This window comes from Urocitellus parryii, chromosome 5 (genome assembly GCF_045843805.1).
Source record: "Urocitellus parryii isolate mUroPar1 chromosome 5, mUroPar1.hap1, whole genome shotgun sequence".
NCBI classification, from domain to species: Eukaryota; Metazoa; Chordata; class Mammalia; order Rodentia; family Sciuridae; genus Urocitellus; species Urocitellus parryii.
Window position 1 is genome coordinate 180,878,233 of NC_135535.1, and position 23,927 is coordinate 180,902,159.

Consider the following 23,927-nt stretch of genomic DNA (forward strand, 5'->3'; position numbering starts at 1 on the left):
TCCAACAGAGACTTCATGAGCTCCGTCATTGCACTGTACTGCACACTGGGGATTCAGCAGAGCACAAAACAGACTTATACTTGCCCTCATGGAGCTTACTGCAGGAGGGAGGCAGGGTTCTAGGCCATAACCACAAGGCAATTCTGGCCTGTACTACACAAAAGTGGGGAAAGCAAGGCAACAGGAAGTGAATCATGGAAGAATGGCAGAAAAGTCTTCTTTGAGGATGAAAAAGAGCCAGCAGGAAAGATGGCAGAACAGCAAGTGCAAAGGCCCCGAGGGAGAAATAATCTTGCCTGGTTAGAGAAACATAAAAGAATCCATGGGGGAGTGGGGTGGGATACAAGGTGGGAGGAAAATGGAGGATGAACTTAGGGGTCACTTCATGTAGGCCTCTGCAGGCCACATGATGAGTTTGCTGTCAACTGAGTGGCACAGGAGCCCCCCCTGAATGGCTTAGAGCAAGGGAGTGGCATTATCTGATTTGTTACTTTAAAAAAGGCATTGGCTGCAGTTGGAGGATTAACTGTAAAGGGGCAAAAGTGGACATGGGGGGACAACTGAAGAGGCTACTGCAACAGTCTCAGCAAGAGATGATGGTGGTTAGGCTGCAATTGTGGCACAGGAGATGGTCAGAAATGGCCAGGGGCTAGGATTGTGGCTCAGCGGTAGAGCACTGGCCTAGCATGTGCAAGGCGCTGGGTTCGATCCTCAGCACCACATAAAAATAAACAAATAAAATAAAGGTATTCTGTCCAACTACAACTAAGAAAAAAAATTAAAAGAAATGGCCAGATTTAGGGTGTAGTTTGGAGGCAGAACCCCTGGGGATTGCTGGTGGCGTGAATGAAGGAATGAAGTCACAGCAATCAGAGCAGTAAAACAGAAGTGCCAGATGAATGGAAGAGACAGCAGGTCCTGTAGATGCTGGAATGGGGGTGGAACCTGGTGGCCTGCAGTGGGCCCAGAAGACAGGCTGCCAGGTGGGGTCTCGCAGCCCAGTTATATGAACACAGGTGCGAAGGAAGAGGCATGAGCAAGGGGCCTGTGGTGGGAAAGTGTCCTGTTGGGGACCAGGATAGCACCAGCCTGAGGAAGCTCATGAGGAGTGGGGGGTTGATGGCAGCTGGATGCAGACTATGAAGCCGCACAAAAGCAAGGCTAGGTTTCAACTTAGCTCTTCAGGGGAGGGGCCTCCTTCAGGACTGAGGGCCTCTGAAAGCCTTTTCTCACCAGATCCTCTTTCTAGAAGCCCGGCCAGGGAAAAAACACCCACCAGGCCGGAGGCTCTGGGTGACAAGATGCAGTGTGAATATGCCAGATACTTGCTCAGGGTGGAGGTGCCACAGGGTGGCCTCGGGGAGGGGGAGTCAAGGGGAGCAGAGAGGCCCAGTCTGCAGTGTGCGCAGCTGAAATGCTCAGCCCTGTGGCTGCACCGAGGAGCCTTGCTACAGCAGGTCCTCGAGCGGCAACGAGTCGTGTGGACTCTGATGACATCAGTCTCCCCTCTAAACAGGAATGGGCTTTACTGAATGGGCTTTTTGCTTTCTGTGTTCAAAGAACATGTGTCTTCCTAAGTGCCAGGGGTAGAGTGGCGTGCCTCAGGAGAAGAGATTGCCATCTCTGAGCAGGAGAGTGGAGCGGTGCAGAGTTCCCTCCATTCATTCATTTGTGGGCATGTGTTTCTGGTGTGCTGGGTACTAGATTGTTTAGAGAATCAACAAGACAGAATCATTGTCTGAAAGATCCTCACAGTCTAGTAGAGGACCCAGATCTGTAAATAGAGGGAGAGACAGGTGCTGGGCAAGCAGTCTGCTCATTCAGGCCACAACAGTTAGGACAACTGCTCCTCGGTGCAGCGTCCCAGGAAGCCACATACCTGTTTGCTTTCCTGATTTTTGCTTCTCCCTCTGTCTTCGGGTAATGCTATCTCTTAGCCGTTTAAGATTTTCCTGGGGGGAAAAAAAAGTAAGTATATTCCAGAATTACACTTTTTGAATAGTCTAGAGCTTCCTTCTGATTTTAAGCTATAGGCAAGGCCTAAAACATTTTCACATTTGTACCTAAAGAAAGACATTTCTTCCACAATAACGTCTCTTCCCTCCTCTCTGGCTCTCGGCAGCATTTTCAGCCCTATAACCCACTGCCCTCCTCCACAGACACCCCAGAGGTAAGCTGGCCTCTGATCTGCTCACAAACACTCCTCATACACCTGCCTCTGAGACTGTGTCCTCTCACTATCACCCTGACCTTGAGGGATGCTGATTTCTCTCCACGAGTCTGTTCTGGGCCTGGGTCAAGACTCACCTTCTCCCTGAAACTTCCCCAGACTGCTCTGGGCCTTGGTGTCCACCCTGACAGCACTTGGGGATATGCTGACTTGCAAGTGTGTGTGTGTGTGCGTGTGTGCATGTGTGCATGTGTGCCTGCCTATGTGTGTGCCTTGCCTCTTCAGGAACACTGTGTACTCTCCAAGGGTGAGAGGCCAGGTGTTGTACCTTTTTATAATCCTGCCATCTGGTCCACAGTAGCCATTCAATAAATGTTGAATAGATACTTGAGGCTCAAGATTTGCTTCTACTTTAGTTAATCAACAACAACAGTATCTGAGCACTATAGGGAAGCTAAGCATCTGAGCATTCAATGCCCTGAAGGGTATGTCCAGACAATCTGGCTGGAGAAGAAGGTCCCTGTTAGGGAATCCCAGGTGGGAAACTAGAAAGTTCATAACTGCAGGATGAGTAGAATAAGCCTTGTCCAGAAGCAGCCCAGAAACACTGGAAGTTGTGCAGGGGTCATGGCTTTAAGGTTCTGGTGAAATGAGGGGAGGAGCTGGAGATAAGGAGCCTCACGGGAGACCAGGTAACAGACTAGACGCAGGTGACAGAGCTGAAAGGGGGATGCAGCTGGGGTAATGGAAAGACAGGAGCAGATATGAGAGGAAAATGCCACAGAACATGACCAGGCGAGGTCTGCAGCTGACCGGACAGGAGGGACATGGGACAAGAGCCATAGAATCCTGGAATCTGGCCTGAGGTCTCTGGGAAATGGCAGAGCAGTAAACAGGAAGAGGGAGTGGGAAAAGGGAAGCAGTCTGGAAGGACGGTTTGTGTTGGACACGCAGCAGGTCTAGGGCACCTCAGAAGGACACATCCTGCTGGTGGCTGGAACTGTGGCACTGGAGACTCAGAATCAACAGTCACCTGCACAGAGAAGCTGAAGGGAAACTCTGGTAGAAATGGGAGATGAAGAAGATAGGGGGGCAGACAGAGAGGCTGAGGAAATAGAACAGAGGGGCCTCAGAACAGCCTCCACCCCACCAGTCTCAGGATGCACCAGGAGGCTGTAAAGGCACAGAGTAGGGTGTGCTCCTATGGACAGGGGTTCTCTGATGGGTTGAACTTGAACTTCAGTTGTCCGCTCTACCCAGGAGTTCTGGGCAAGTTCATGGGAAAGAAAGATGCTCTTGGATGAAGAGGCACAGAGACAGCTCCCTTCAGTATGTGTTTACTCTGCGCCCGGCACGGGAGGGATTTCCGTGGTTTACATCATCTAATCTCCGTCCTCATACTTCAGAGGTGGGGAAATGGGAGCACAGCAAGGCCAAGGTCCTCCGGTTGCAAGTGGCAGGACAAGGGTGTCAACTTAGGCTGATGGCTCCGGAGCCTGGCTGCTGGTATACTGTGCCACGTGGTCATAGACACGGGGTGGGTGGGTGGGGGGGAAATCATTGTTTGTCCAGGGCCAGTCTTTTCTCTGCAGACCTGCAACAACAGCCTTGGGGATCCTGAGTGAGGAGGGGCCTGGATTCCTGCCCTCAGCCCTGCAGGGTGCCCTCCACCCTTCAGAGCTCAGAGGAAGGGAGAGAGGGTCAGGGAGGGAGGGAGAGCCGGGCATGGAGGGTGCCCCATTCTCAGGAGCACTAAGAGGAGGAAGGTGGAGTGTCAGAGGGAGCCGGAGCTGGATGGAATCACCTCTCCAAGCCTCAGTTTTCTGTAAAATGGGTGTAATGATTACTTTATACGCATGCTATGAGGCGAGGAAGTGCCCAGGTCTATTCCACACTAGCACAGCGCCCACACACTGCTCTCAGCCTTCTCACCGCCTCATCCACCCCAGAACACCAGGGTCACCGCTGGGTGGCTGCCACAAGCTCCCCTGCCCCAGTAGCTGGTGTCTCAGATACTGTGAGAACAGGACTTAGAATCCACACCACAGGAGGTAGATTGAAAGGCAATAGTTCTAATCCTGACTCAGTCACTTAGTAGGGAAGTGGACGTGTTTCTTAGCCTCATGGGTCCCCTATCTTCCTTTTTAGCATATATACATGGAGTATGATTTAAAACGTGGAATTATCTATTCTCATGAAAAACCAAACCACATAGCTAAAGCCAGAGTCTGTGACGCCCTGTCCTCTAATCTCAGTCCCTCCCACAGGTAACCACTGGGATAGGCGCACACTGACCCTTTCCAGGGCTCTGCCTGTGCCGCCCAGGCGCCTGGAGAAACGCAGCCTGTCGGTGTAGGAGTTGTTTTAACTCGAGTGGTTTTGTATTTGTAACTTGTTTTGTTCATTTAATCATATTTCTTGGGAACCTTCCAAGTTCTCTTTGAGTCCTAAAAAGGGATCCTTCTGTGAGAGGTTTGGCTCTGAGAGTAGGGAAAGACTGTAAAGAAGAAAGCTGGCTGAGCCGGGCGCGGGGGGAGGGCCTGTAATCCCAGCCACCGGGAGGTGAGGCAGGAGGACTATGAGTTCAAGACCAGTCTAGGCAATTTAGTAAAACCTTGTCAAAACAAAGTAAGAAATAGAGAGGTGGACACAGGGAGAGGGAGAAAGAATAATATTAAAAAAAAAAAAAAAAACACCTGAGAAGCAGAAGTTAAGGGCCAAGTGCAGAGTAACAGAATTAGGGTGTACAGAGGAGTCTTTGTTCCTAACCTCCAGCTACAGTACCCCAAAAAGCCATCCAGCTCTCAGCCAGGGAACTGTGGGGTTCCAGACAAGGGAACACAGACACGGGGCTCCTGACTCACAGGGACACCCATGCAGATGTTCAGAGGCACAGCTGTAGGTGCTCAGTATAGATTCGCACAAGACGGCCATGGCCCCCACTCCACTGTCCAGCTGAGAAGTGACATGAGCATGCAGAGGGAGCTGGCTACCTGCTGGAAGCGAAAGGACTCAGATCGCCTCTTCTGGTTGAGCTGCCACTCTTTGAAGTGCAGCACGGCCTCATCCACGTTGACGATGCCCAGCTTCACCTGCTCCTGCAGGGTAATGAGCTGCCGCTGGCCTGGTGTTTTCATCCCGGCAAATGGGTCATAGATGCTCGACTGGGGCCTGTCCCTCCATGGCCTGACGGGCGGCTCTGGAAAAAATGGCAGAACTCAGCTTGACAGCTCCTCACTAGGGAGAGCACACCCGAGGAAGAAGGTGGGGTAATGAGGCTGGTCACAGGCTCGAGAGGACATGGCCCAAAGGAACAATTACATGCAAAACCAACAAGGGGAAAATATGACACAAAATCAGGTGAGAGGGAAGCAGCTAATAATTTCAAAGTTTGTCATCTGAAAGCAGAAGAGGCTGCAACATTAAAGGGAGGCGTGAAGTCACTTGATCCTCCAAGCCTTAATTATCGAGGCACCTTTGGACCACAACTCTGACACTATTGACATTTGGGGCTAGATGATTCTTTATTGCAGGGCTGTCATGTGCATTGGAGGATGCTCAGCAGCATTCCAAGCCTCTACCTACTGGGTGCCAGTAGCACTCCTTTCCCCAGTTCTGACAACCAAATGTGTCCCCAGATATTGCCAAACATCCTTTGGGTAAAGAAGGGCAAAGTCACCCCCATTTGAGAACCACTTCTTTAGACTCCAGTGCACTCCGAGAATATACCCAGGATGTATCTCCCAGCTTCATTCCCACCCTGTCTCTGAGCAACAATTGTGGACAGACAGCCATGAAATGCCAAAGGAGACTGAAATGCCATTGGAATTGTGGCCCAGGTCCAATACCTCCAGGTATAAATGAAATGCTGGGTTACATCCTTGGGTTGTTCTGTGCCCACCTCTTTTCTATATTACAAATGCACAGCTCTCTGCTTTGGAGATTCTAAGGAAATATGAAGCCAGCCACCCCACTAACCAGGCTATGACCTCATTTCTGTGGGGAAATGAACTACTTGCAGAGAGAATGGGGCCACTGGGATATGTAAGGACAACTGGACATTTTACTTCTCAATTCATGTAGGGCTACTTGATTCCAAATTCCTTCAGCACAACCCCATTTGGACACTGTGATTTCGGGACATAGCAAGAAGGAAAAAGAGAGATGGCTTCACCAGTGGGTACCAAAAAAGACTTGAAGGGATCTTGCATATGCTTCTATGTAGCACATGCAAATTAATCAAGAGGAAAAAAAGATCGAGGAAGAAGGTTATGAACTAAGCATGGCTGGCTGGTCACCAGAAGCTGGGGATGGCTTGGCCCTCCACTAGCAGCCAGCGGGAGAAGGGGATCTCAGGTTTACAATCACAGAGAACAAATTCTGTCAACAATGTGAACAAGCAAAGAGACAGATTCTCCAGTAGAGACCCTCCAGGAAGGAATGCAGAGGCAGCACTTCGTTCCTCAAACTTCCACTACAAGTTCTTAGAAAAATGACATGTACAAGTTATTACTCGACAGGAAAAAAAAAATGTCTTTCAAAACAAAGTTGAATCAAAGCACAGTTGAACTAGCATAGACAGGATAAACAGGTAACCTGAAAGGTATGTATCACAGGAAAGACCGGGTGCAGGGTCACCACTTGCATTCTGTTGGCATCAGTCTCAAGGTTTAGATTGTGCTTTCATGTGCTGAACGGACACTTTCAAGTGTCCTCTGTATGATCAATTTGTACAACAGCCTAGGGAACCTGCTTCTTCCCCCTCTTCTGTTACCTCCAGTACAGGATTTTCAGACAGCTCCTCCTCTTGGGTCTCTCTATTTGGCAATGCCAAGGAACTGTTGTTGTTATACTTGGAAACCCGCCCCCCTCCCTGAGATGTGAACACCTCTCTCCTCTCTCCTCAATTTATCCAAGGGATGTGAGGACAAGAGCTGGCTTACCTTTTCTGATGCTCTCTGAGGAAACATAGAGATTTCCAGGCCGCTCTTGACTTTTTTCTGCAAAAACTGTGAGAGAAATAATATTCTGAGTAAAAGAAAAAGCATTTTTCTTTTTTCTTTCTTCAGGGCTCTATAACTTTTGCAAAAAAAAAATAATGTATTAAAATCTAATGGGAAGGGCTGGGGATGTGGCTCAAGCGGTGGCGCGCTCGCTTGGCGTGCGTGCGGCCCGGGTTCGATCCTCAGCACCACATACAAAGATGTTGTGTCCGCCGAAAACTAAATAAATAAATAAATAAATAAATATTAAAAATTAAAAAAAAAATTAAAAAAAAAATCTAATGGGAAAAAACTGAATGAAGATGTAAGAACACCATTTCTAGTTGAGTAAGCCAAGACTCCAGAAGGAGAAAACTGAAGAGAAGCAGTAGAGATGGTCAAAAAAGACAGGTCAAACAAACAAGATCTCAAACTTACAGAGTCAGCCAGAGGACAGGTCAGCATTTACAAGATCATTAAATAAAAGGATCATGAGATGCCAATCAAAAGTAAATTGAGATCTCATCTCACTGCAGTCAGAATGGCAATGATCAAGGTAACAGGCAATAATAAATGCTAGAAAGGTTGTGGGAGGGAAGGAACACTTGTACATTGTTGGTGGACTACAAACTAGTAAAACCACTCTGGAAATCAGTATGGAGATTACTCAAAAAAATTAGAAATGGAACCACCATATATGATCCAGCTATTCCACTCCTTGGTATTTTTCCAGAAGATCAAAAATCGGCATACTACAGTGATATAGCCACCTCAATGTTTATAGCAGCACAATTCACAATAGCTAAATTATGAAATCAACTCAGATGCCCATTAATAGATGAAAAGATTAAAAATTGTGGTGTATATATACATACATTATATTTAAAATGGAGTTCTACTCAGCCATAAAAAAGAATGAAATTAAGGTATTTGCTGGTTAAGTGGATGAAAACAGAGACTATCATGCTAAGTGAGATAATCCAAACTCAGAAACTCAAAGGTCAACTATTTCTCTCATATGTAGAAGCTAGGGTAAAATTAAGGAAAGAGGGGGTTGGGGTTGTGGCTCAGCAGTGGAGTGCTCATCCAGCATGTGTGAGGCGCTGGGTTTGATCCTCAGCACCACACAAAAAATAAATAAATAAAATAAAGGTACTGTGTCCAACTACAACTAAGTGTGTGTGTGTCCAACTACGACTAAGTGTGTGTGTGTGTGTGTGTGTGTACATAAATTAAGGAAAGAGGGAGGGAAGGATAAGATAACATAAAGATAAAGGATCAGTAATGGAGAAGAAGGAGATCAAGAGGCAGAGTAGAGGGGTGGGCAGTGCAGAATAAATTCTTAGAAAATCATGCTAAGTGCATGTATAGCTGCACAATAGGGAACCTCACATTTATGCACAGGTAGAAAGAAGCAATCGAATATAAATTAATAGATGAGTGAAAGAAAGTCTAGTAAAGTAGAGCAAAGAGAATGGGAGAGAGGAGGGAGGGCAGGAGGGAAAAGTGGGGGAATAATGAACTGAAATAAAAGTGCATGCATGTAAGAGTTTGTTAGATGGACCCAACTACTAGTATAACTATAAACTCTAAAAAAAAAATAGTTTTGAGTTGAAAAAAGAAGAAGAAGAAAAGGATCATGGGAACAAGGAGATATACCCAGATCCCAGAACACCTGAAGCTAGCCATGGAAGACCTTGCAGTTTGAGAATAAAAGGGGGTACCTACCACTTAACAGGCCAACGAGTGCCAACAAGACAGAACTCCAAGCAGTGGAGCAGGTGAAGTATGTGCACAGCTCCAAAGGGATTAAGATGAAGACACTCACATGGGATAGACCAATAAAGAACAACAGAGAAAATCTGGAAGTGATAAATATTTCCTCAGTAGGTATTACAATTCCCTGGGGTCTGAATAAGACTCCCTGGATCCAAATTCTCGCTCTGCCACGTATGAGCCATGTGATCTTGCACAAGAGGCTTGACCTCTCCCTGTCTCCACTTCTTACCTGTAGAATGAACACGATAAGGGCGCCTTCAATGGGTTGTCATCAGGATTAAGGGAGTTAATACTAGGAAAGTGCTTAGAACAGTGTCCAGCACATGTTCAATGTTAGCTTTCATTATCATCATGCATATTTAAACTTCAAGATCAATGCCAATAACACAATAGTGCCTTGGCACTACTAGTTAATATGAATTTTGTCAAAAGCTTTCTCTGCTTCTGTTGAGATACCTACATGATTTTTGTCTTTACTTCTATTAATTTATCAATAAATGCACATTTATCAATTTGTGGATTTGAACCCTCCTTGCATCCCTGGTGAAACCAATTTGTTCTTGGTATATAATCTTTTAATATTTTGCTGAGTATGATTTGCTAATGTCTTATTAAGGATTTTTGCATCTGTGTTCATCAGAGATAATTTCCTTTCCTTAATGTGTCCTTATCTGGTTTTGATATCAGGGTGATGGTGGCTTCATAGAATGAAATCTGGAAGTGTTCCATCCTTTTCTATTTCATAGAATAATTTGAGAAGGATTGGCATTAGTTCTTTAAAGCTCTGATAGAATTCAGCTAAGAATCCATCTGGTTCTGGGCTTTTCTTTGTTAGAAGGCTTTTTATTACTGTCTCATTCTCATTCTTGTTATTGGCCTATTTTAGTTTTCTGTATGCTTTTGGTTCAATTTTGCAGGCCAAATGTGTCTAGAGATTTCTTCCAGGTTTTCCAATTTATTGGAGTATAAGTTTTCAAAATAGTCCCTAGTGATACTTTATATTTCTGTGATGTCTGTGGTGATTTCTCCTTTATCATCACTCATTTTATTAATTCGGGTCTTTTTTTCTTTTGGTTAGTTTGGCTAAGGGGTTATCAATTTCATTTATCTTTTCAAAGAACCAACTGTTTCATGGATTCTTGGTATTTTTTATTCTCTATTTCATTTATTTCAACTCTGATCTTAATTATTTCCTTCTGGTTTTGGAATTGGTTTGTTCTTACTTTCTCTGGGGCCTTGAGAAGCATCATTAGTTTGTTTATTTGAGCTTTTTCTGATATTCTTACATAGGTACTCATAGCTATAAACTTTCCTCTTAGAATTGCCTTCATAGTATCCCAAAAGTTCTGGTATATTGTACCACTACTTTTTTTTTAATTCTAAGAATTTTTTAATCTCTTTCCTGATTTCTTCTTTTACGTATTCATAGTTCAAAGGTGGCTAATTCAATCTTCATGTGTTTATATCGTTTCTGTAGTTTTTCTTGGTGTTGATTTCTAATTTTATTCCATTATGATCTAATAAGATGCAAAGAATTTTATCAATTTTTTAATATTTTCTAAGAGTGGCTTTGTGGCCTAAAGTATGATCTATTTTGGTGAAGATCTATGAGCAATTGAGAAATGAATTTGGCTGTTGTTGGATGAAATATTCGATAGATGTCCGTGAAGTCCACTTGGTTTATAATACTTTTTAAGTTTATTTAGTCTAACTTTATTTGTGGATGACCTATCTATTGGTGAGAGAGGTATATTGAAATAACTCAGTATAATTGTACTGAGGTCTAGCTGAGTCTTTAATTGAGCCGTGTCTATTTTATGTACTTAGGTGCACTGAACTTTGGGGCATAAATATTTACTATCTTTATATCTTCTTGTTGGATTTTTCATTTTAACAGTATAAAGTGACTTTCTGTGTCTTTTCTGATTAATTTTGGTTTATGGTCTTCTTTATCAGATATGAGAGTGGCTACTACTGCTTGTTTTCATGCTCTATTTGCATGGAATATAATTTTCTATCCTCTCACTTTCAGCCGGTGGCTGTCTTTGCCTGTAAGATGAGCCTTTTGCAAACAACATATCTTTGGGTCTAGAATTGGGTGCAGTAGCACATGTCTGCAATCTTAGTGACTCTGGAGTCTGAGGCAGAAGGATTGCAAATTTGAGACCAGTCTTGGTAACTTAATGAGACAACTGCCTCAAAAAAAAATTAATATTAAAAAAGGATGGAATGTAGCTCAGTGGTAAAGTATGCCTGGGTTCAACCCCTATACCTCCCCTCCAAAAAAAAAAAAAAAAAGATAAGCAAAATCTGACATTAGACAAGGCGGTAAAAAAACGCTAGGTAATCTAACTGATGTTTATCTAGTATCTTACAAGTTTTGAAAGTACTTCTTCATGTATTATTTCACTTGACCCTCACAACTAGGTTATGACAGGGTATAATCATGTATTATTATGACATATGTATTAGTGTAGACATGTATCATTATGATACCCATTTTATAGATGAAAAAAAAAAGTTAAAAAGGGTGAAATGGATTATCTAATGTCCTATGCCATACAGCTTGAAAATACAAGAGCTGAGGGTTGAACACAGGTATTCCAACCTCCAACACATTGCCACTTTTGTCACCTCAGGCCTTTGTTTTTTCCTTTCCTTCTCCACAATTTCCTAGCAAGTCCATCAGAACTGTTTGGGAATCAACTGTGCCCCTGTCACAACTGCCTCCCTGTATGAGCTGTGCCATCAACACTGCCCCCAGCCACTGTATAGTTTAGGAATTACCAATATATATCTGCATGCTTCTTCATGTGAGCTCTTTCGGAAGCAGACCCTGAGACAATTCAAGGGCAAGTAGACTATTCAGGAGGTGATAAAGGCAAGATAAGAAGTAGATGAAGCAAGAAATGTTGGATTATCAAGCAAGTTGCCACACTGAGCAATACAGGGATCCCTGAAAAGCAATGTAGAACATGCAATTCAGAGTTCTTCTACCAGCCAGGCAAGTAAGCAAGGATATTCCTCCACCAACTTCTCTACTGGTTGGGGGAAGGGCCCTGTGTGCTAATTCTCCAGTGACTCCAGACTGTCCCACAACAGGACAGAGGAAGCTCCAGACCACAGAGAAAGTCAGGCTAAGATAACCAGTGCACACAGGTGGAATCCAGCCAGTAGGGACAAAAATATAAAGAGCTAAGGGGACACGGGCAGGGCACCAACAGTTTCTGCTGGATATGCCAAAGGAGACACACCCAAGGAAATAAGAAAAGTGAGTATTGTTGGCATTTGCCAGTACAGAAAACCCCCAAATTGTATTGCAACATATTTAGGATTACCAGATTGAGCAAAACAAAACCAAAGAAGGGACCTAGTTGGGACATACATTAAAAATTCATTGGCTGTTCATCTTCAATTCAAATTGGGCATCCTGTATTTTGTCTGGCAACCCCAACCCAGTTACAGGGCACTCTGGTTGAACACTAGGTTATGACAGGGTATAATCATGTATTATTACAATCTCTTCTTAGCACACTTTCCACAGCATGCTTATAACTATTAAAAGTGGAATATAAGTCAGGAGCACAGATCTGGTGATTCTTCTACTCTTATAGTACTTGAAACCATATTAATATAATCAAGTTCTGAAAGAAGTAAAATTGACAATGCCATCAGGGACAGTTATAACACCAGTCTCACCAATTTTTATTAGTGTAGGTTGGTAGACAGCCTAGCATAGAGGCTAAAAGTCAAGGCTGGGGAGTCAGAATCCCTGGGTTCAAATCCTGGCTCTGCCGCATGGTAGTTGAGTGACCTTTGTAAGCCTCCAATTCCTTATCTGTAAAATAGGGTTAGTGGTCCTTACCTAAAATATCATCATATAGATTAAATGTCATCTTCCAGATAGAGTACTCTTAGTAGATTTCAGTAAATGGTAGCTATTAAAATTATGAATAATACCCAAAAGGGCTTCAGAAGATAAGAACTGACTGAGGTTCTATTTGCCAGTCTTTGCAATTGCACATGAATGCCAACACTCGGGAAGGCTGGCACTGAGTTCCATCATTGCCTCTGATCTAGTTCCAGAAATTGTTCCAAGCTATGACCCAGGCTCCTAGGGCTGGCTAGAGACCATTCAGGAGAGAACAGCCTCTAAGCAATGGTTGAGAAAGCCAGGGGACCCGGGAAATTCCTGAGATACTCTTAAGACCCCCTCTGAGCATTGTTCTCTGCCACACTTACCTTTAGAAATGTACGGTTCATTGTCCGGCAACTGATGAGTGCCAAGAGCACTGGCCTCTGGCCTGGGCACTGGGACAGGGGGCCTGCTGGCCAGGTCCACAGAAAAGGCTTCGTCGTCATCCACTATGTGATAAACATCTTCTTCCCCACCAGGATGGTGCTGCTCTCTCTTCCAGTTAGCCCTTTCCATGCTGTTCCCTAGAAACACAGAGAAAGGTTTCTGAAAGCAATGGTCAAACAAATTGGGTAACAGCCAGTCATGAGAGCAGAGAAAATGACCATTCCTTATCAGTACAGTTCTGGCCTTGGGCAAAGGGCTTTCCTGCATCACCTTCTGCATCATCTTCTCAGAGAAACCCGACGTCTCCTTCATTTGCCACCTATCAGTGCAGCCAGAGAAGTAGGCATCAGGCTCTAACACATCAAATTAACTGCTGTTCCGTATCCCATTAGAACTGGGGGGAAGAGAGCACAACCCTGACAGGTCAAGGTCATGTGGGTCCATCCCCAGTGTGAGGATGTCCTGGATACCTGCCACCAAGTTCTTCAGCATCCTCCTTGTCCTCCTCAAAATGGTTCCAAGAAATAGCTTCTGGGGACTTCCTCCATGCCAAGCACTACCCCAGGTGTATCGCCTCATCATTATCTCCTTTGATTTTATAATAATGCTGTGGCACAGTTATTTTTATTAATCTCACTTTGCAGATGAAGAAACTGGGCCTGTGAGGATTTAAGTAACTTTCCCAAAGCTACTTGGAGCCAGGTTGGCACCCAGGAAACATACCACAGCTGTACTCTTAACCCCCATGATCTCTTGCTTCTTTTGCAACCTCTAATCCCAACGCTGCTCCCCGCTGACCAAAAAGATTGAGAATGGAAACATGCTTCCCACCCTCTGCCCACCAGGGGCCCACAGCCCTCAAGTTTTCTCTGCAGTGTTCAGTTTCTTCTCCCTAGCATTTAATAATGGGCATTATTAAATGCCCATTTGAGATACAGGAATGAATAGAGACGGGGCCTTTGGGAGACTTATTGGGGACTTTTGGTTTGTTGCATTTGTTTCTGTGCTGCAGGGAGATTGCCCTTGGCTTTCTGGCATCATGGTCCTGGGGATTGACCAGGCTAGTTCCAACTTACTAGAGGTCTCTAGTTCATAGGGCACTGCCCTCAAGATATATTTTTATTTATCTGCCCATCTTTGAACATATTGTGCAAGGGCATAAGGAAGCTCAGGGTGGAGGGGTGTTGTCTGATATTAACACAATGAGAAGTCCTGGAAGAGCTGCTGGCCACCCTATAGGGGTGACAGTGAATCCCATAGCCCCTGTCTCTCTCTCACAGTCCTCAGATACATTGGTTTTGCTTCAGTTCATCCAGCCAAACTCTTTTCTGTCTCAGGCCTGTTGTTCCTCTGCTTAGAACCTTCTTCCCTCCACATGGTGCCAACCGAGTGACTTCCCCAAGTCTCATCTGAACTGCCGCCTTCTCTAAGAGTTCTCACTGATCATCCGGTCTAAATTGAGTCCACCCTGTGGTTTATCCTCACCCTATGTATTAGTGCTCAGGCTGTTCCTGCCTCTCTCACTTCCTGGACTGTCAGCTACAGGAGGACAGCTCCTGCCCCTGGCTCCCTGCAATGTCTTCCAGTCAAATGCAGGGCCTTTCCCATGGCAGGTGTTCAGGAACATCCTTAGAAAGAATGGATGAATCAATTCTGGGTGGTACATGCTCTCTGGGACAAGCAGAGATCCATGCATCTGGTTTGAGCCCACACAACAGCCTGCGTACCATGACTGCTCTCCTTCCCAACATCTTCCTGATCTGATCTGGGAAGACTCTGAGGGACCCTCAGGCAGATCTCAGGATATTACACTATCAGGGTAAGAGGAGGCTTTTTCTCCATGGCAGAGAAATATTTATGGTTTTAGAAGTCATAGAAGAAATTCAGGAGCCTAGGGACCAATAACAGCTACTTCCTTAGCAACATTTGTCCACAGGTGGAACATTTGTTGCAAGTCCCAGGAAGAAGCACTTTTATTGGACTGTGCATCCTGCCCCTCCTTCATTCTATTAGCAGCTACAGATAAGCACCCCAACTACTCCCTTGGCTCCTGCTGGCCAAACTAGAGATGTCTGAAGGAAGAATCTGCAGGCCACCCCAGCTGCCAGGCTCCCTGGGACCAACAAATGCTAGGGAAGCAAAAGAGAAAAATTGTAAGAGATTTACTGCCCTATGTATAAAGTCACCTCAAAGGAACTGAATTCTGTGCTACTGGAGTCCCTGCCAGAATGAATTCTGAGCCTGTTTCTCAGTCACTCTCATCTTGATCAGATCAAGCCATTTAAAGCAATTAACTAATGAATTAAACAACAAACATTTGCCAATATAATCCAGGTACTGCTTAGTGCCAGGGACTGTATTTTATTGGGGACAGAAAGTTAATCCCTGCCTAGAACTTCACAACTTTCTGATGCTGACTGGCTGCTGGCCTCATGAATGAAGTGAGGGGACAAGTCCTCAAAGCCTGGCCCCAGGTCACCTGTCCCAGCCTCATCTCTACGCTTCCCTTCCCACCCTTCATAGACACCAGGTATGTTGTTACCAAACAAATTCCTCAAAGCTGCATTCTTTCCTCTCTGCAGAATCCAAGAGAGATCACATTAGATAGAAATGAGAGGCTGAGCAGAGAGTTGGGGAACAGTTCCAGTTTTGTCTGCATTGTACACTAAGCCTCCATGTAAGATTTTATTTGAAAACAATATTCAAGACACCCCTGGTGCGAATAAAAGCTTGGTAGAATATCACAAAGGAAAGTGATCTGTCAAACTCATAAATATGCACTTCCTTAGACCCAGCAATTTTATTTCTCCCCTGCCTGAGCTGCACGTGTGTGCTTGCATGTGCGCGTGCATGTGCTTGCACTTGCTCGCTATCTCTCTCTCTCTGTCTCTTTTTCCCCCAGCACTGGAGATTAAACCCATGGACACTTTATCACTGAGTTACATACCCAGCTCTTTCATTTTACTTATTACTTTACTTATATTGGGGCAGGGCCTCGCCAAGTTGCAGAGGCTGGCCTCAGATTTGCAATCCTCCTACCTCAGTCTCCCAAGCCAAGTTGCTAGACTTACAGGGCCATGCCACCACTCCTGGCTCCAGCAGTTCCATTTCTAGTAATTTATAGCACACACAGACCCAAACATGTGAAAAGATAGTACACACAACAAAGCTATTATTGTGCAAAGGTTTATAAAAGCAAAAAGCTGAAGATGACCTAAATAATCTCAACAAGAAACTGGTTAAATACATTAGGTAATATTATATATATAATGGAACACTAGCTGTTAAAAATGAGTGTTTGTGCTTATGTGATATTTCTTGTGAATAAAAAGAAAAGAAGATACATTCATGTGCATATGAACATGTTCAGGAGTTTTTTTGGAGAATCTATAGTGGGAGACTTATTTTCATTGCTTAACTTTTTGTATCACTTGAATTTTTACTATTTGCATATTTTACAATATTAAAAAACAACAGCAACCAGTGAGAAACAAAGGGGAATCAAAAGAGGATTCCATTGTTTAAAAAAGAAAGAAAGGAAAGGAAAGCACTGCCCTAGACCTGAGATTCTCAAGTGGGTCCCTGGACTAGCAGCACCATAACCCAGGAACCTGTCAGGAAGATGAATCTCAGGTCGCACCCCAACCTATTGAATCAGACACCCAGAAATCTGGGTTTTGACAAGCCCTCCAGGTGGGTCTGATGCACATTCAAGTTTGAGAACCTCTGCTAAAGGAAAAAATGTTAGAAAGCTTTGCTATGGCAGCTAGTATGTACTGAACACCTACTATGTGCCACCTGCCCCTCCTGAGCCTCATCCTTTCAGCATTCTGCTTTCTGTATCTATCTACTTGATCAACAGGCACACTATAAGTTATAAATCACTGGATAGGGTTAAGGAATTATTTATACAATACTTTTATTATACAATTATTTATGCAATACTTTTCACCTATGAAATCCTCAATTCTAATAATGACAACATTATAAACCTGTGTTATGTGCCTGGCCCTGCTCTGAAGCCTAACGTACAATAACTCATTGAATCCTCACAACATTTATAGCTAAGGAAACTGAGGCCCAGAAGAGATGAGTAACTGGCCTGAGGTGTCCCAGTTAACCAAAGGAGGAAGTGAATACAGATCAGAGTCCACCATCAAAATAGTCTTGATTTAGTCAAACTTGTGGATATTCTCCTCCTCCACCAAAAAGTAATCACATCTTACTTTTCCTTATGTCTCAGACTCACCTCCAGAATAGTGCCCTGCACGTAGTAGATACTACATAAATATCTATCAAATACAAATAAACACATGTATTTTAAAAGACTTCTTACTAGAGGCAACTGGTCTACCAAATGAGTGGTTTCAGTGGCACGAGCTTCTGGCCCATGGGTAATGGGCAGGAGGAATAGGTGGCAGAGGTGAGTGGGGAGGAGGAGTACCTATCACCACATCAGATGCTATTATGTGGCAGCCTGTTCCTTGAGTGGGACAACCTTCATATGGAATCAGGCACTGTTTCCGTTTTTGCTTCTCTGTTCACAGATAACAACTTACCTTCTAAAAACTTGCGGATCATAGAGTCCTTAGTGGGCCGAGAGAAGCCATCTCCAGGGACAGGTTTAGATGTACTGGCCTGAAGCATTTCAACATCTAGAAGGAAAGGGAGACTAGGCGTTGATGTTTTGTTCTTCTGTACAGGCAAGGTGACTTTATACATGGATTTACAACGTTTAGCAACATTCTTAAAAGATCCAGGTATTCATTCAGAGCTGGGCATGGCAGAACACACCTGTAATCCCAGCAGCTCAGGAGGCTGAGGTAGGAAGATCACAAATTTGAGGCCAAAATAAAAACTAAAAAAAAAGGGCTGGAGGTGTAGCTCAGTGGTAGAGCATTTGACTAGCACGCATGAGGCCCTGGGTTCACTCCCCAGCAACAGAAAAAAAAAATAAAAAAGATTTAAGCATTCATCTCATGCATCCTTTCATCCAATCATCTACTCAGTAAGAACATGTAGTGAGTATGAGCATAAAAGAAAGCAACATTCACAATCCCTGACCCTTTTCTCAGTCACAGACCCCAGAAGGTATAGTTACTCCTATGCATTTGAAAGAACAGGTTGAATTTTGAAATATATACACCAAAATGGATGTAGAAACAATAGAAAATAGATAAACTGTGGGTTATTCAAACAATGGAACATTATGCAACAGCTAAAAAGAATGGATTGGATTCACATCTATCAACATAGACATCTCAAAAACCTAGCAGTTGGGTGAAAAAGTTACAGACAGGTGATTACAGTATGTTGTGTTTATATAATGTCTGAAGGCCTTCAAATAGTGTTATAAATTGTTTCTAAATTCATAAAAATGTAGTACACATATAAATATGCTGACAATGGTAACATTAAATTCCTCATAGTGGTTAGCTCTGGAGAGGGAAAAAGGACAGCTAGATTCCAGTAGGTGTTAACAGGGATTGCACCTGGGACCACAATATTTAATTTAAAAAAATCTGAGACCAAAAAAACAAAAACAAAGAAAATACATATTCTTGAAGATTCTGATAAATCTGAAGAATCAGAATCTTCCAAAACATATATTTTAAATAATTAATATGTTACCCAAAGGGGGAAAATAAGATTCTTTTTTTGGTATTTGCTTGTATATGTAAAAAAAAAAAAAAAAAAAACTCTGGAAGGAGATGTAAGAAATTGGAATCAGTGGTTTCCTGGGAACTGAAAAGATGAAGACAAGAAATGGAGAAAGTTATTCCACTGGTCACATTTTAGTATTTTTCTTTCCCTATTCAAAAAACAAAAAGAAGAAGGAGGAGGAGGAGGAAGAGGAAGAAAGAAATGCAGTGCTCTGACCATTGTTTGTGTCACCTGATTATCACAAAGGTACAAAACAAAACCAATTTCTCATCTCTACCTTTCTTAGTGGACACATTGCATGGACTATCATAGGCCCTGACACCCTCGAGTGCAAAAGCCCTGAGATTCTAAACAAGGAACCAGTTAGTAAGTCACTATCCCCTCTTTGAACCCCTGAATTCTACAACGGAGGCTGTAGTGAGATTGGAGTGCACACCTAGGGGTTGGTTAATTCTCCAAAATGTTTTCTGACAAGAACTTATGCTTAATTCAAGACCAGCAAAATTCAAGACCACGGAATTTCTACTTATGAGATTTTCAGTTTAGTCCATTTAATTACAGTTTTATGGAGCATTTCCCCCATGGAGTTAGAATACTGGGAAGACATATCCTACAGGTGTGTACCCTGCTGGGAGCAGAACCCTCATCTAATTGACCAAGACCCTGTGTTACTATCCCCTCCCGGTCCATAGTGCAACCTCCACAGCCTGACCTTGACCCTGATCCCACTCAACTTTTGAAATTCTTCATTTTGAAACTTCATTTACCCAACAACGAATCACAGAAGACCAAGGAAAGACCTGCTTGGGTCAGATACCCCCAGAAATGCAGGATGGGGGAAACTCTGGAGGCCTATCACTGGGCTTCAAACTGTAAGTCACAAAACCCTCTAGAAACCCACAGCTGGCTCAGGCCCAAGTGTCTCCAAGAACCTGGCCCAGAGCCCAGCAACCTCAGGACAGTTTCAATCACTATAACCAAATTCTTCAGGTTGGTAACAGCAGAGCACAGACCTCACTTACACAATCTGTCATCCCTGTTGACGGGGTGGTGAAAGGGTCATGAGACGGCCCAGCCACTTTCACTAGCAAAGTTCAATATGAGAGAACTGTTTTCCATGTCTGAGAGGTGGCTGCAGAACTGACTACAAAGAAAATTAGCAAAATATGTTAGAAAACAGTAGCAGCAAGACCTGCCTGGCTGGAGCTGACATGCTAATAATAACTACCCTGGATCACAAGCCCCATCTTAGTGAGCTGAATATGGGGGTGGGGGGAGGACTTAAAGAATGAATAAAACAAAAGAAAAGAAAAAAGAAGGCACATCAGTAATCAGACATTATCCACACCACGAGCCCTTGATGCACTATGCATTGATGAGGACATAAGAGCATTCTTACCGCATTCTTATCCAAAGCTCATAACCTCAGTACACTCACAGAAAACACTGACCCAGCCAGCCTGGGGGATGATCTATCAGATAGGGGATCAGCACTCTTCAAAGTACCTAGACAGAGAAAGACTGAGGAACTGTTTCAAACCCGAGTAGACTAAAGGGAAATAACTAATGTGTTGTAAGATCCTAGGCAGGATACCAGGACAGCAAAGGGACATTAGCAGGGAAACCAGTGAAAGCTGAACAAGGTCTGCAGTGTAGGAGGCTGTCCCAGACAACGGAAGCCCCTCACTGTGACCTTTGTACTGTGGCTATCTCAGATGCTAATATCAAGTAACCTGGGTAAAAGGTATGCGGGAGCTCTAGTATATTTGTAACGTTTCTCTAAGGCTAAAAGTTTGCTCAGAATATTTTTTTTAAAGAAGAAAAATAGATGAGACGAGGAGGGGAGGAACTGTAACAAGAAGTAAAGAAGCATAACTCACTGGTGGCCCTGTGCTGAGCTTCCGTCCCACCCACCCACACTGTCAAGGCAAGCACCTTCCGATGACATATGCACATTTGGGTACAGTGATCAAAGTAGCGCTCAACACACCTCCTGTGAGAAACAAATCTTTTCACTTTAAAGTCATACCTTAACCGCATGATTCTGGAAGTCGACAAACTAGACTCCGCTAAACCTGTGCTCTGTGACCTTAGCAGAGTTACCAACCTCCTTGAGCCTCCCTGAGAGCGTCTAGCCGAATGGTTAGAGGCTTGAGCAGCAGATCAGAATGCCCAGGTTCCAATTTTAATTTTCTACCTCTTTCATTCTCCTGGTTGTACGACTACACAGCCACCAGTCCAACACCAACTAATATTTACAGGTCTATCAGAATGTTCAGACTCACAAAATGACCATGACTGGCATCCGTCTACTCAAAAGAATGCAGGATGCAGGCCAGCATCACAATGTTAAGAAGCGTTCATTGACTAGGTGTGCCAGGCTGTAAGTCCAGAGGAAAGGCCATGAGATCCCCAGCAGGCAGGTGTAGGAGCTGCCCTGGTGCAAAGCCTCTGTATTGCAGGACCACCATCTTCCCATAGCACCCCCAGAGGCTGAGCTTCCAGTCATTGCCCTCAGAGAAGCCCTGGGTATGGGTCCCTTTCGGGTATTTATAGTTTATGTATAGCTCCTCCCAGGTCTAGATATAATTAACCAATCAGGGGTCATTTTTATCATAGGTAATGTTGCCTAGAAACACAGCTGACATTTGGCTCTTATCAGGTTACCAGGGTAACAGAGCTAGGAAGTCAACCAAAGGTCAAATTCTCATGCAGAAAGAGAAATGATAGCTGTTACAGTAACTCTTTGCCCATAATTATCTTGGGTCAAATTGCTTAATCCGCTCAGCTTCTCTTTTCCTGTCTGTAAAATGGTGATGATAATTGTACATATCTCATAGGGTTGTCCTGCATATTAAATGAGAAGCTTGCCAAGAGCATAGGATAGTGCGTAGCAGGTCTGGGGCTGGGGCTCAGTGATGCAGAGCTCGCCTAGCATGTGTGAGGCCCTGGGTTTTCAATCCCCAGCACAATAATAAAAAAAAAAAAGAACAGTGCTTCACATATATGAATGCTTGTGACTATTATTATTACTGTTATCTGTTATTAGTAATTCCTATACGGAGGCTAACGTCTTAAGTAGAGAACAATTCAAAAAGGAAGAATCATTTGAAAATTTTTAACACTGGGAATGAAGCTCAGTGGTGAAGCAGTTACCTGGCATGTGCAAAGTTCTTGGTTCAATCCCTAGCACCACAAAAAAAGAAAAGTTCAAATTGACAAATAACAATTGTATATATTTATGGGGTACAGGGTGATAATTTAGTATATTTATACATTGCATAATGATAAAAGCAGGGTAATCAGCATTCCTATCTCTTTAAACATTTATCTTTTTTTGTGTGTTGGGGACCTTTGAACACTTCCCTTTTAGTTTTTTATAAATACATAATCATTGTGAACTATAGTCACCCTACTGACTAGAACACTAGAATTTACTCTTCCTCTGTAACTATACTTTGGTACTATTGTCTAAGCTCCCATTATCTCCTCTCCCCACTACCCTTTCCTAACCTATAGAGCTGGACAGTACTTCTAAGATATCAACATTCTTATCTTCTACATATAAGTGAGAACATGTGCCATTTATCTTCTGTGCCTGGCTAGGTTCACTTAGCTCAATGTCCTTCAGTTCATTCATGCTGCTACAAATGACAGGGTTTCATTCATTTTTATGACTAGATAATATTCCATTGTGGGTGTGTATGTGTGTGTCTGTGTGTGTGCATGCATGACCACACATCACATTTTCTTTATCCATTCATCCACCAATGGATATTTCAGTTGATTCCATATCTTGCTTATCATGGATAATGATAATCAAATTTCAGATTCTCGTATTAACTCTTTGCCCACAATTATCTTGGGTCAAGGACATGGAAATGCAGAAGTCTCCTGGACATACTGAGTTCGCTTCTTTTGGATATACACCCAGGCGTGGGATTTTGCTGGATTGCATGGTAGTTCTGTTCTAGTTTTCTAAGGAACCTCCATTCTGTTTTCCACTATGGCTGTAACTAGCTTACATCCTACAAACAGTATATAAGAGCTCTCCTTCTCAGAATCCTCACTAGCATTTTTTTTTTATGTTTTTGATCATAGTCACTCCAACTGGGGTGAAATGGAACCTCATTGTGGTTTTGATTTGCATTTCCCTGATGGTTAATGATGTTGAGTGCTTTTCATATATGTGTTGGACATTTGCATATCTTCTTTTGAGAAGTGTCTACTCAGATTTTCACATTTTTTAATCAAATTATTGGGATTTTTTGCTATTGAGTTCTTTATATACTTGGCCATTAATCCCTTACTGGGTGAATATTTTCTCCCATTTGTCTCTTTACTCTGTCCCTCTCCCGTTGGGGTGGGGTCAGAAGTTCCTTAGCTTGCTACAACCCCATTTATCTATTTTTGCTCCTGTTGCTTGAATTTGCACTGTTTCATAGTAAGTTTGTTTTAACTCGAGTCTTCTAAATCTTTCTGCATGTATTCACAGTCTGAAATACCACGTTCTATATTCCTTAGTAAAGATTTATACCCAATTGATATTTTAATATCTGAACATAGTTAAAGCATGAGGGATCTTAACACAAGGCCAATTATTTTTTTTAAGAAAGAGAAAGAATTTTTTAAATATTTATTTTTAATTTTCGGTGGACACAGCATCTTTATTTTATTTCGTATGTGGTGCTGAGGATCGAACCCAGCGTCCACACATGCCAGGCGAGTGCATTACCACTTGAGCCACATCCCCAGCCCACAAGGCCAATTCTTTACAGAAGACTTATTTATAGGAGTCTGACTCATAGAAAAGATGTGCCAGACATTTTCTTTTTCATGGCCCTTGAAAACCAAGTTTTCTAGCCTCCTTGGCCAAGGTTGTGCCGTTGCAGTACAGTCCAGACCTGAAGCTCCTGTCCACTTGCCTGCGTCTTCCTAGGCCCATCACACACTTTATTAGTGGCTGTAGCAATGAAATGCTGGGGCAATCCTAGCAGCTCTGCAGTTTGGCCCTGCTTCAAGCAGCCAG

The 23,927-nt window shown here is 43.5% G+C and overlaps 1 protein-coding gene across 1 annotated transcript in view; it reads right to left on the reverse strand.

Moving 5' to 3' along the window:
* The window catches only part of Pik3ap1 (phosphoinositide-3-kinase adaptor protein 1), a 114,433-nt gene that overhangs the window by 19,651 nt on the left and 70,855 nt on the right, over positions 1-23,927 (reverse strand). The window contains exons 9-13 of the mRNA XM_077799111.1: positions 17,794-17,889; positions 13,174-13,371; positions 7,114-7,179; positions 5,164-5,369; positions 1,880-1,952 (exon numbers count right to left, since the gene is read on the reverse strand). Coding sequence (XP_077655237.1) covers positions 1,880-1,952; positions 5,164-5,369; positions 7,114-7,179; positions 13,174-13,371; positions 17,794-17,889 — 639 coding nt within the window. The remainder of the gene's footprint in view (positions 1-1,879; positions 1,953-5,163; positions 5,370-7,113; positions 7,180-13,173; positions 13,372-17,793; positions 17,890-23,927) is intronic.